The following is a 14,050-nucleotide window of genomic DNA, read 5'->3' as shown; positions in this document are numbered from 1 at the left end:
TATATAGAAGAAGAAGTTAAAGTAAGGAGTTTCTAACCTATGTCTGACCAAAAAGTGTAGTATTGATGAACAACCACAGGTTATTTATAAGTTAGGTTAGGGACCCTTACTGGCAATTACCAAATCCATGGGGTTCCCTTTCATTAAGGAAATCTTGCCATAATTCATAACCTTTTCTGACTAATTGATTGATTTGATTGGTTAACTGATTGAATAAGATATCAATTAGCAGAAGATACCAATTAATCATTAACAAATAGAAAATACTAATAAATTATTGACAAAATATCAATCAATTAATCAGAATATTAATCACTTTAGAATCAAATCATATGGGCCACAATTGCCTCTAAAAGAGGCAAGTCTTACATCCAATACTAGTTCGTAGGAGCCATAAATTGATCTCATTCTTAAGTCATTGTAAATATCAAGAAAGAAAAAAAAATGGTGGAGGCTGTGGTTCGTCAAAAAAGAAAACACGGTGGAGGCTATTAAAAAAAAATAGGGAGAAATGCAGTTTTAGTCCATAGTGTTTAGCATTTGTACAGTTTTAGGCTATAAGGTTTTGGCAAGAGCAAATTTGATTCCCAATATATCCAATTTAAAGCAGATTTAAGACATATGAAGAATTACTGACACAATTTAGTCACGTGCAACTATGTGCCGTTAAATTAAATACAAAAGTAAAAAAAGTAAAATAGCAGCTAAATTTAAAACACGATCAAGGATTGCTAATTCATGTGGTAACTAATTAAGAATAAAAAAAACTGTTAAACTTCAGAATTGAAACCAATCGGAATGAGTCATCAAATTTTCGTGTAGAGTTTAACAAATTTTCTTATTTTCTGTTTCTTGGTTAATTAGTTACCCATGAGTCATCACATGAATTATTTTTATTGTTCAAAAATTGTCACTTTTTTGCTTTTGTTTTAAAAAATTTGATTCCATAAGTATTTGGGAGAATCCGTCAATTATTCCAAGTCTGCTTCAAATTGGAAGTATCGCGGACCAAATTTGTTTTTTGTCGAAACTTTAGGAACTAAAATCCAACAAGGTGTGAAATACTGGGGATTTTTTTTTCAGAACTTTAGGGACAAAAATTATACAAATGTCAAACATTGGGAACTAAAACTGCGGCTCTCTCAAAATACTACTAGTACTGTGCGTGGCTCTGCCTGGTAGTGCGCGTTTGTGTGTACTCAACCGTTAGTTGCACGTTCCTTTTCACCCGCATTGTATCTTTTTACTTTCTCAGAAGAGTAGTTAAGAAAATGCTACCAGAAAATCAATTAAGAAGACCAAAGAAAACCCTCCTCGTCGCAAATTGCAAGGGAGACGAGTCAAGCAACAATTTTCTAGTAATATTTTACTGTATCTTAGATTAGCTTGGAGGAAAAGAGAAAATAAATGGAAGGAAAAAGGGCGTGGTCGACAAGAACGCGGGCTTTTGACTTTGCAGGGCCGGGCAGTATGATTTGCTTCCAAGGTCCAAGGATGTGGATGTAGTGTGTCAAACAGTCAAAGCAGGAAAGCAGGACACTGCTCTGACAATCATTTTTGCGTGGAAGCATGCATATTTGCGCATCTACCACTGTCTATTAGTAGTTTATTTGTTTGGGTAGTGGAGCAATAATTGGTTAACTATCATCTTTATGATCGAGGCTCCAATCAAGAACGAGGTTATTTACAAAAAAAAAAAAAAGAAGAAGAAGAAGAAGAAGAAAATGTGTAAGTTGGATCACCTCTTAGAGTTAGATTAGATTAGATTACATTAAAAAAAAAAAATTGTGAAAGAGGATGAGTGATGTGGAAGGTTGGATTTGGTTTTCAAAAAGTAGTACAGTCGTGTTAGACTGTAAAAAAGTGGCGAGAAAGCAAACATGAAAAAGAAATCTTAATGGGAAATGGGGAGTCTTTGTTTGAGTGCAGGTCACCGGCTACAACTACAGCAGGGAGTGTTGTTGTAGGCGGCGGGGGATAACTTGTCGCCGATAATCTAAAATGGGTGGCTGGATGGCAATATGGCATGCTGCTTGGAGAATATCAGAGAGAGACGTGGAGCAAGGAGAAATTGTGGATTCGTTGAACCAAATTATATACAGTATTAAAAAAAAAAACGAGGGAAGAGTGCGTGGGCATCCTATTCTTTCTTAACTAATACACTATACTAGTAGGTGACTACTACTACTGCTTAGTGCTTGCTTACTTTTAAGCAACTCATCAAAACTCAAAATCAGCCAAAGTTGGTTCGAGTTTTACTGTTTGGGACACCGGCCAACAACATTAACGGAGGGGAGGGGATGGGACACCTGAAATGAAAGGCACAAAAGTTAATAAATACTCTGATACTGATAACATTGGTGGGTGGTTCGGAGTTGGGGCAGTTTCAAGACTATTGATTTGTTAATTATTAATTAATGTACGAGGAGGATTGGAGAGAGGGTCTTGTCTTGTCAGTTGTCATTGCGTCTCTCGTCTCGTCTGGACGGACACCTGTGCTGTATCTTTCGTCCATAACAACAACATGAGCATATGATATGCTGATGATTGTTATAAAAAATTTAACACAAACCAATAATTATTGACATCCACCCAATAATGCCACTATCATCAAGTTGGAACTTCTTAGATTCAAATTTATCGGACTTTTTTTTTTTTCCTTCAAAAAATTATTCACAACTTCTAACTACTACTAAAAATACATCTCCAAATGGTGCCTTACTGGCAATGGTGGTGTGCCTTTGGCCTCTAGGATCTTCTTCTATTGATTCACCATTTGGAGATGTATGCATCCGAAGACCCACAATTTTCCTTCCTTCCTTCCACTTTCTTTATAGGCAAATTAATCCGTAGCCAATACAGTGAAAGGACTGGAAATTCAGAAGAAGAAGAAGAAAAAAAAAAAAAACTAATACTAGTACTATCTCATGTCATAATCACAACCTGACTTGACCATCCTAGAGTTTCTACTGCTTACTATGCATAATTTGAGAAGTCAATTCCTGAGAATCAATTAACCGAATTGGCAACGCGAGCTTTTCAATAAGAGACCAGAAAGATAAAAGAAAAAAATGACCACCGAACATATTGTTGTTACTCCCAGCGGTGTCAGGTGTGCTGCTTTGCAGAGGAATCACCTTGTCTCGTCGGATTGTTGCTCACTCGTCCAAACAATATCCTTCAATCCCGAAGAGAAGGTTTTGTAGAACTGCCATTTAAATGCCAATTGCTAAAGTGTCAAATGAGTTCGTTCTGCCAAATCGACTCATAAAATACACACACATTTCAACAAACTAAAGCTTTGACGTGCCTTGTGAAACTCTAGAGTGTCACCGCCTGTTTTGCGGAGCTCCACCATATGCAAGGAGGGAGCAACCTCAAAAACCTTCAGTTGAAAGCAGCAGAGTTAGCTCTAGGTACAATATCGTACTGAAAGCAGGAGAAAGAAAAATATGTCCCAAGGACAAAACAGAAACGATATGGACTAAGCAATATACAAATAGTCCACACAATAGCCAAATTAAATCAAATTTCTCATTGCATGCCTGAATATAACCTTGGAAACTTTCTTGATTATTAATCTGACTACCAAAGGACCTTCTCAAAGACCAAGAGTAAGATGCTTTGTAACTCATATGCAAGGTATGGATTATCAGGTGAGATGTTATGGAATTTCTGGGCCTTGTACGGAGGGGTTAACCTTTACGTATCAATGGTATCAGAGCCAGACAAATAACCCCAACGTCCCAGGTTCGAGTCTCGCAGGACTCTGACTAGGAGGGGGAGCCCTGAATTACCAGGCCAACGGGGACGTCGGCCTCTAAGGAGGGGTGCTTGTTATGGAATTTCTGGACCTTGTATGGAGGGGTTAACCTTTACGTATCATGAGATGCGACTATAGAACAGCTACATCAGCCCTCAAGCTGTATAAGAATGTCCAAGAATACACTTTTCCCATTAAACTAGGACGTAGCTAGTAGCAGCTTAGGATGTTTGACGAGAAATAACATTTTAATCAGCATCATAATGGCCCCAAGACTTCCAAATTTTCTGCCTGTACCAACACCAAATCCTCCCTGCGGACAAAAACACATTTATCCTTTTTCCACAAGTGGCCTCCTCAGAAAATGCAAGTGAAGAAACATGTCAAATCTGACATCCCGTTCCAGATTGACAATAAAGAATGCTTGATTTTATTGATGGTGGAGATCCAGAAGTCTACTTCCCTAAGTTTTTCCCAACAAAATTAATAAAGAAAAAGAAAGAAGAAAAACAAAATTGAAGCATAGAAGTCAAACTGACTCTCTAAAAGATGAAGGGCACCTCAAAGGCAAAGCACTTAATCCATGCGCACCAAAGATCCCATAGAGAAGTCCATATCAAACAAAAGAAAAGGCTCAAGATGGTGAAGAAAAAAATTCCACTATAATTGACTAATGGCCCGAGAGAGATGCAGTAACAAAACCATATAAAAGAAAATTCATGCTTTATATCCTGCAATGGATAACTAAAGAAAAGCAACAAAGGGTGAAAACAAAAGGAGAACTAAGGGACAAACTATCTGGAAATATATCAAGCAAAATACAAACTGAGTATATTAAAGATCAGATCATCAAATCTTATCTTGCACCAAAGTAACAAGTGTGTCTCTTTGTACAAGCAAAAACCGAGTCCATCTAACCGCTAAACACTAACAAGAAATAACAAGAACATGAATTAAGCTACACAAATATTACATACGCCATAATGCAACTGTAATGCATGTCAGAGAGCAAAAAGCAATGAATTATTTGTTAGTCATCAAAAGGAAAACCCTCAGTACAAACAAGTTGCGTCAGAGAGAAATTCTTATTTGTGAACCAATCTAAAGAAAAATCCTGCATTGGGCAAGCTTTTATGTACCAGCTGAACGAAATGCCTCTTTGGGACATATGAGTACCTGCATAGACTGTGTTTGCTAGGTAGTAACCAAATTCACGGAATTGGAATTTTCCAAACCAATCTTGCAAGCTAAGAGTTCATGGGTCAAACTATTCAAAGTGGGTCAATGGCTTCCTGAGGTAAGTTATGGGCTCGAGGAAGGTAGTAGAATAACAGAATAATAATTTTGGACAACTTTGTCATGCATAAGAAATAACAAGGGAAGAAGAGGGACAAGGAAAAAAGAAAAGGGCTAATTCCTGGGTTGCTAGCAGGAGCAATAAATGAAAAATTGCAAGTTTTCCAGTAAGAAAAGAACTAAGGTCATTACCTCTGTTGCTACTGCAAGATGGCCCTTCCTACCTGTCTTGTCACCTTGTAACTTCATCTGAAATATAGCAAAATGAAAATATCAGAAGACATGACAACAGGTGATTCCTTGAGCATAAATGACAAATTAATCCCCATTAATTTTTGAAGGATGTTAAAAAGAAGTCAAAGCCAGCATCAAACAAACAATAAACATTTGAACATTAAGTGGATAAGAAATGACAACTATACCTTATAGTTTTTCTTGTGAACATTGAAACCAAGTGGTTTTGCAGTTTGCTCAATTCTAGATATAATCTCATTTGCAGGAGACTTGGAAGTGAATCGTGTTTCCCTTTTCACAAGACCCTGTACAGTGAAATATCCAAAGAAAGCGAAAGTTGTAAGCACAAATTAATTGCATTTGCTCTATGGAGAAACTGAAAGCACACGTTGATTGACAGGATAAACAAACTAGAATTCGATATGTGCTACGATTGGCATTTGGCTGGCTTAAAATAATAGCTAACAAATAATATACAGCTTTTAAGACACATTGGAACTATATAAACTTAAGAACTTAGTTAAGTAAGAAAATGCTTATGAAACCGATTTAAATTTCCATTATTCACAAGTTTTCTGGCAATGGAACAAAATTCTATTCCTCTAGAGTTTAGCTGCTTTCTTAGCACGAATAATATAAACATTTCCAATCAAACCAAGGATGATGGGCATGGAAGACACAGAGAGAATAATTTGTGACAACATACCATCTGCTTTTCGAATAAATTGTCCAGACTGAAACCTTGTGACCTTGAAATAAGCTCAAAGGCATTCATGGATACAGGTTTCTCTTTCCTCTCTGTAACAAGATGTTCCTGCCACAAAAAATGCAAGTACAATTTGATTTCAAAATCATTTTAAAAGGATTTTCTTCCTTTAGAACTTGGTAGCCCAACAAAAGAACAGATCAGCTAGCATTATCAGCAGTAGAATATCCCTCAGAACCAGGTCAAGCCTTTTTACAAATAGAGACAAACATCACCTTGGCCATTTGAAATGCTTTCTAAGGTGCATAAAAGATTAAATGAGTTACCTCGGAGTCATTAAAAACTGCATCTATGTCATCAAGGCTTACATCCTCTTCCTGCTCGAATTGCGGTGGCTTGTAACCTTTCTTGAACCAATCGTTTTCCAAGATTTCTGGAATTGTGATTCTCTGCCAAGGAAAAGCAATGTCATATGTACAACGACCAGGCCTGTTGAGAATAAGTCCTTTCTCCCTTGGTTCTCTTACTTCGCGTATTTTCAAATTTTCAATTTCTAATATTAGTATTGTATATTTAGGAGCAAAAGAAAAACCTTGTGGACAGCAATATTCTCCAGTCCCACCTCTCCGAAAAAAATAGAAGAAGAAAATATTACTGAAGATATGAACTCACAGTGAGTGGATTGGGATCAAGAATGCGTTTTATCAGCTTCTTTGAACTGGACGAAAACCACGTCGGAAAGCAGAAATCAGCCTTTTGAATCTGGAAAATTAATTTGTCAACAGAAAACATTCATATCACTGTGGAGGACTCCAAAATGGGAATCAAATTGTTAAAGCTTACCCTCCTGTACAAAGCCACAAGGTTTTGCTCATCAAAAGGCAAGTATCCAGCCATTAGGACAAATAAAATGACCCCACAGGACCACACATCGGAAGATGTACCATCATAGCCTTTGTCAGTAAGAACCTGAGACGAAGCTCCATCTCAAACTCAAGATTTTTGTTTCACAAGTTTTGAATTTTAAAAGCTGCGGCTTATACCTCAGGAGCAACATAATTCGGTGTGCCACAAGCAGTGTGAAGCAACCCATCCGCCTACAAAAATAGAAAATAAAAAATAAAATAAACAATATATTCACGTACCTCTCTTCAGCACAGAATGTGCAGTATGTTACCTCCTTATTTAGTCATGATGCAACTTATTTGTGTCCAATTTTAGAACTTGAAACATCAAATCTACATGTAATACACCCAAGGTAGAGTAGCAAACTCAAACTTACTTTTGCTTAAATAATGCAACTGCATCCATATCTGCTCCAATGCTTGGAAAATCTAAATGCATACAGAGTCCAAGAAGTATGAGCTTCTTGGCCTTTATTAACATTTATTGTCACGCTCACCAAACAATTGATGGTCCAAAAACCAAATATGTAGGAGCTGACAAATCAAATACACCAGATTTAAAGTCTTAGAGTATCCCAGGAAATGTATGTATCTGGTCGTTCCTCAAAAGCTTGAAGCAATCAACTTCACCACATTCTGCTTTGTTGTCTTGGTTTTCTTATATTGATACATACAACTAGTCCAGGTTGTCTGGACAATCAGAATTTATAAACTTTTCAGACTAAGTATTCGTTTTTAGTTAGCTTTAACCGGGTCATTACTCATAAGACAATTACAGGGGAAAGGGGCAGGAAATGACAATATGGGAAATTAGAACTTTTGAGCTTGACTATGTAGGATTTAAGCAAGGATGAAGTTGTTATCTAATTTTTTAAACCATTATGGATCCTTAAGGTTAGGCTAATGCCCGAACGCCCACCACTCAAATCTCTAAAGATCTTACACTACTCTTCAAAGTAAAATCCTTTCTAGATCTGCTTATGGATATACCTGCCAAAAGTGTGAAACACACCCTCCGCTCCATCAAAAGAAATAATAGTATCATATAACAAAAATACCTTTAAAATAAGCATATGCTTTTGCTACGTATGTGTCTTATCAGTTTCCAGTTATGGTCAATTATTTACTAAAAGGCGTTTCAGCACCTGAAAGTAAAATTCATCAATCATTTCTTCGCTCTAATTCTCCGGACTGTTTCTTTTTCTTTCTTTTTGGCATGTTAATCTTACCTTTATCGTATTCAATGTCGATTAAATAAATTGTGAAAAGCTGCTGAAGGTGCTAAAGTGTTATTTGCAGTGAATTCTAGCATAATTAATAGTCAATTCTCATGTGTTACTTAATAGAATGTAGAATATTATTTACATACAAGATAATTATGAGCATGGGGGGAAGGGTTGCACTAGGTGGTAAGGTGGAAGGGATTATAAGTAGGAGATCCTAGGTTCAAAACTTCCCCTTTAACCAAAAAAAATAAAATTACGAGCATAAATATACACAAATAGATTTTTTTTTTTTTTAAATAAAGGTTACAACAGTCCTCCATAAACATATTTTATATGCTCAACCTATGGGTTGAGCCCCCAATATGGAAGTCTTGAATCCATCAATGGATGCCAGTGAAGCTCGGAAATGTTGTTTTTCCCAGAAAACCGAATCACGAATGCATTGCAATATTAACTTTTCATGAAAATAGTAGTTGCCATAGGAATAAATTCACCAATCAAAAAGGGAAAATTACATATCCTGAAATTGATAAATAAATTTTGTTAGCAACCGGATGCCTTAACATTCCAGTAGTACTCAACAAAGAAAAGCCCCTCCGACCATATAGAAGGAGTTTTTGTTCGTAATGTTCTTTATTATCTTAGGTTAAAGTGCAATGCTGTTTCAAAAGATCGGCTAGAAACAGACAAAAGATCAACTAGTAAACCACCAACGCATAATGACAATGTCTCTCTAGTTCATTCCTCCCAAGATCCAATAAACTTACCCGGACTTGCTTGGAAAATGCACTTAATCCGAAGTCGGAAACTTTAAGTGAACCACATGAATCTAGTAGTAGATTTTCAGGCTGCAGTAGATTAAGGCAGAAGAGAATATTAGTGGACATAAAGCCTAACGCACCAAGATTGTAATTCTTGAAGATAAATCCATCCAATGCATAAAGCATATAAATTTTCACTAAACCTTCAAGTCTCGATGGTACACCCCTCTACTGTGGCAGTAATCCACAGCATTTATAAGCTGCTGAAAATACCGTCTGGCTTCATCTTCTTTAAGTCTCCCGTATTTTGCCTGGAAAGAAAAGTCAATGCAAATTACTAAACTGATCTCAGCTATTGCACCACGAAGCTGTCTCGGGCTGATATGGATCAAAGTACATTTATTTGTCTTGAAAGAGAGATTGAGCTGCTAAAGCAAGGTTAAAGAACAGATGTTTACTATTTTATCAAAAAGCTCGCCTCCATCAACATACTCAAGAACGATATAGATCTTCGTTTTGCTTGCCATAACCTAAGTGGAAAAACAAAAATACAAAAAGAAATAAATTGAATTACTAACCTTGTGCTATTTATAAAGAAGGATATTATAAACTAATCTGTACTAGACAAAGTCCATGAGGTATGAAATTCTTCTGGATGGCATATGCGTAGGTTTTGTCAGGTGCGCATGTCTCCTGAGTATGTTTTCAATGAAATGGAATTGATACATTTTTGCATCATGAAAAAAGAGATTAAGCCGTTAATGAAGTGAACAAAGTGCTTTGGTGTCCACATACGTACTCTCACAATGGTCTAATACACAAAACAACAGAAGTTGAGGAAATGAGAAGAGAGTACAGAGTAGTATATAATGAAAGCGCAATGGGGGTTTGCATTGGTTGAGGAGTAGGTGGCATCAAGAGCAGTTACCTCAATGAGACTGACAACATTTGGATGTTTGATCAACTTCATGGTGGATATTTCTCTTTTGATCTACAAAGACGGGCAATACAAAAGCACCTTTTATGAATAATAAAGAGATACATAAGCGTTTTTCTTTTTGGATATTATTATTATAATTGTCTTAAACACCACGATTAGCGAGGTCAGGAAACATAAGGACTTGTAATTTGATATAAATATATCATATTATGCATGTAAGACACAAAGACATTGAGTAAAATTGTCGGGGAGTAAAGCAAAGAGAAGTGCAGAGCAGTCTGTCTCCAGTGCCTCTCTCGGTAATACTACTATTATACTAAGGAGGGCACCTTAACATACGGTGTGATGTCGTGTAAACAGATTGGCAAGAAATTAAGAAGAAAAACCAGATGAGGAATGATAAAAGGAAGTAGTAAGGGTGATGAATAAGGTGGAAGAAGCGCATATGGGCTGTTTGCATACAAAACAAATATAGGGAAAACCAATACCAGTAATTAACAGAGGAAAATAAACAATAATAATAATAAAACAAAAGAATGTTGGTTTTTGAGTGTGTGTGGGGTTGCGTGGGTGGTTGGGGGGATGTGCCGTGGGTGGTGCAGGTGCAGCAGAAACATAAAGAGGATAATGCATGTAAAAGAATGAATAGGTGGGCTAGGATAGGATGGGAAGGGATTGGATTTAAATAGAATGGGGGTAAAGTGGGGCCCCGGGAGGGGAGGGGGGGAGTTGACGAATGAGGAGGTACCTGTTCGACCATCTTGTGGCGGAGGACGCGTTCGCGGTCGATGATTTTGATGGCAACGGTGTCACCGGTCTGAAGGTTCTTAGCGCACTTGACCTTGGCGAAGCTGCCTTCCCCGAGCGTCTTCCCGAGCTCGTACTTGCCTACCCGCGTCCGTATCGCTGCTAATCCTAATCCCGGCTGCTGTTGCATGGCCGCTGAGGAGGACGACGACGAATGATTCATCTTCTGTCTAAAATCCTACCTCCGACCGACGGGTATAAGATACGGGTAGTACTAACTAGTCCGGACGACGGACCAATGATAGATTGAGCATGCACCCCACACCCACCATCCGCAACGTCTTAGCGCAGCGGCAGCGCGGTACAAAATTCAACGTCGTCGGTGTCAAGTTTCAAAATGATATCATCGTTTCGTTGCTTCTAATATTATTGTACCTTCTGACTTTTTTATTTTGAAAAAAAAAAAAAGAGTTAAAGACGGATAAGAAATGGTTGATATATGGTAATCAGGGTAAAGGGGGGGAGATGATAGATGTATAGAGGTAGTGAGCAAAGGATTCAATGGTTAAGTTAATCCATGGAACTATGGCAGGAAGATACTCAGGAAACAGACAGACAAACTAAAAACAAAGGATTTCTCCATCAATTCAAAAATTGGTGATACTCCATTGCTGCCTGGGGAATATATACTGGTACGTCCGTCCCCCAACCAATCCGAGTAGGGTGAGATCCTTTATTTGATGACAGGGGAATGGATTTGATTGGTGATGAAGAAGAAGAAGAAGAAGATAGGGGAATGGATTTGATTGATTATTGATGATTGATGATTGATGAATCCGTCGGGAATGCGAGGTCTAATCCTCTCTATCCATTCATTGCAAGCCGCGGAATAGACGCGGGGCTGGGCGGGAGTATTGGATTGTTACGGGATATGGCCAGATGATGCAGACGGGATATGGCCAGATGAGTTTGTTTCTATGTTATATTATTATCATCTTCTTACTCTTTTTCATTGTTACCCCTTTTTTCAGGATTAATTGCGCTCTGCGCCCCTCTACTATCTCTAAATTAGACTTTATACCCTAAGCTTTTAATTTCTATAATTAATACCTTCAAATTTTAAGATATATTCCGACAAACTGAATCATATTGCATGTATCCCTCTAGCATTGACAAATGACTTATTCAACCTCATTGATTCATATATGATGTAATAAACCCAATAACAAAATGATAATCAAGCCAATAAAGAAAGTTGGACGGTCTCTCCTATCTTCGTAAACCAAAAATTGCAACTACCCCTAGGGCCTAAAGAAGATAGCAGCAACATCAACACTACTTTACCAGGCAGAGATTATTATTAAGAGTGACAACTAGCAATTGAGCAAGGAAGGTCAAGCAAGGTATTGTAATACTTTTTTTTAGGTGACAGAGGAGATGGGCTTCATAAGGGTGGCAAGAGGTGGAAGAGAAAAAGAAGGTTTTTAGGGGCAAAGGTTGTTTAGAAGGCAAAGGATTGCAATCTTGGAGAACAAAGGAGAAGGACGAGGGGAAGGGGGAGATCATGGAGTTGGAGATTTGTTGTTGTTTTTTTTTTTTGTTATCTATTTGTTTGAGGGATGAAACAAAAAAAAAAAGTAAAAATAAAAAGGTGCAAAGGGTGGTGTTTTTGCGGTGGTAGTGTTAGGGTAGCTATCGAAGGTATGAGATATGACTATCAGGTACTTCTCAATCTAACATTTTTTATGATAATCTTTTAGGTATAAATTTGTATTTGAAAAATTTTTATTTTAAGGAAGACGCATTTTTTAATTTGTGGTGATAGTGACAGAAGTGGTGGCGATGGTGGTGATATGGCGGTTGGTGGTAAGTTTTGCTTTGGGATTTTTTTTAATCATCTTTTTCTGATGATTTTAGGTAATGATTTATGTTTTGAAAGCCTTTTTATTATAAAAAAATTAGTGGGTCTTACATGATAAAAACGAATTTATTGATTTTTTTTCAGCCATTAATGTTACAGGTTATGATTCTAACATTGATGAAAATATGATGATGAATCGCAAGAGAAGAAGAAAATAGAAGAAGGATTTCATGGAATTCACCTCTAGTGGTCTTTGTAGGTGCATCTAGAAGTTCACTGAAAATTAAGGGGTATACTGGTCACATGGCTCTCCATGTTTTGAGCTTGATTCAAAATGGTGTAAAAAATTCAAAGTTGAACATGTTAATTGTGAAAATTAAAAGTTTATGGTGTATGGTCGAATTCGGGAATATTTGAGAGATGCAAACTGCATTTAACCCTTTTCTTGTGTTAGGAAAAATGCACCCTACTCCTCTTTTGATTAGAATTAGGTACGTAATTCCATTATACTTTTCAAATCTATATTAACCTTTTTCTTCCACTCTCAACTTTTACCCACAAGTATTTGTAGGTTTGAATTTGTTTAATTACCACGCCACATGGAGGTATGGTGTATGTAGGACTCAAGGCAAGTACAGTTGGAATTTAGGTACAGTTATTACCCGGTTATTATACTTTATACATAATATGGTGTGCTTTTTGTAGTCACAGAATTTATTGTGCATACAAATTCAATACAAAATTTATTATATATACCTACTCAATACATACAATCGTGTATGTTAATTTACATTACTTTATGGATGAAGAACAATAACTATATTTAATCGTATCTATTTCAATCATACTTGTCTCGATTCCGTGTATATTACAATCCTCTTTTCTTTTCAATGTACTGTAACATGAAAAAAAACATAATTTTATATACTTGATACTTGTTTTATGCGACAATTGGACTCGCAAATTCATCATATTGCCTTTCGAATCTTTCCTTAATTCTTTATGAAAATTTCTTTTTCGAGTTTCTCAATCAACCAAAAGGTTGAATTGCTCCACTATCTCTTGTCCGTTTAAATTTATACTTTGCTTTTCTTTTTTTTTGGTTGAGGAGAGGGATGGGTTCAATGTGACGATCTCACCTCCCCCTAAGGCAAACCAAAGGGTTCATCGGACCGCCTGCCCAACTCTCGTCAGGACTCACTATAGTGGATCACAAGTGAATCGAAATTCAAAATATACATGAGATATTCCATCCGGTCACACTAATAAGTTAATACAAGTGCTTCCTTTACCTCGAACTCTGTGGAGAGGAAATAAATATTTTGGGGTGAGCTAGAAACTCAGCAAGTGTCCAGTAAAAATCAATAATCAAATAAGTTTCGCAATAGTGCATTTAGATGATGTCATGAATCAGTGATCAAATGTAAGTTTATTGCTCTTGTGAGCCAGTGAAATCATTGTAATTAAACATCCAACGCTCAAATAAATCAAGTAATAGTCAAGTAATACAATGGAGCCATCGGTGCTCCAACATTCAAGGCAAGTCAAGTGTCATTAAGGTGGAGACGTTGGTGTGCTTTCCAATCACTCATTTGAGCCAAATCATTACAT

The 14,050-nt window shown here is 37.0% G+C and overlaps 1 protein-coding gene across 3 annotated transcripts; it reads right to left on the bottom strand.

The window, feature by feature from the left end:
- Positions 1-2,560: 2,560 nt before the first annotated feature.
- Positions 2,561-11,556, bottom strand: LOC113760749 (CBL-interacting serine/threonine-protein kinase 9). 3 transcript variants are annotated; one of them, XM_027303452.1, is made up of 14 exons: positions 10,580-11,556; positions 9,820-9,882; positions 9,350-9,421; positions 9,095-9,202; positions 8,898-8,978; positions 7,043-7,096; positions 6,843-6,968; positions 6,672-6,761; positions 6,326-6,448; positions 6,000-6,107; positions 5,482-5,598; positions 5,252-5,308; positions 3,311-3,385; positions 2,561-3,208 (listed from the first exon to the last, which is right to left on the bottom strand). In XM_027303452.1, the coding sequence occupies exons 1-14, from the start codon at positions 10,799-10,801 to the stop codon at positions 3,134-3,136; spliced, it is 1,371 nt and encodes a 456-aa protein (XP_027159253.1). In that variant the 5' UTR covers positions 10,802-11,556; the 3' UTR covers positions 2,561-3,133. The 3 variants fall into 3 exon arrangements, with proteins under 3 accessions (XP_027159253.1, XP_027159255.1, XP_027159254.1); XM_027303454.1 differs by lacking the exon at positions 10,580-11,556 and adding an exon at positions 10,161-10,310 and having other exon boundaries at positions 2,579-3,208; XM_027303453.1 differs by lacking the exon at positions 10,580-11,556 and adding an exon at positions 10,171-10,234 and having other exon boundaries at positions 2,579-3,208.
- Between the last annotated feature and the right edge of the window lie 2,494 nt (positions 11,557-14,050).

This window comes from Coffea eugenioides, chromosome 2, assembly GCF_003713205.1.
Source record: "Coffea eugenioides isolate CCC68of chromosome 2, Ceug_1.0, whole genome shotgun sequence".
In the NCBI taxonomy this organism is placed as follows: Eukaryota; Viridiplantae; Streptophyta; class Magnoliopsida; order Gentianales; family Rubiaceae; genus Coffea; species Coffea eugenioides.
The sequence above is the reverse complement of the archived record's forward strand: the minus strand, read 5'-3'. Positions and strand labels throughout refer to the sequence as shown.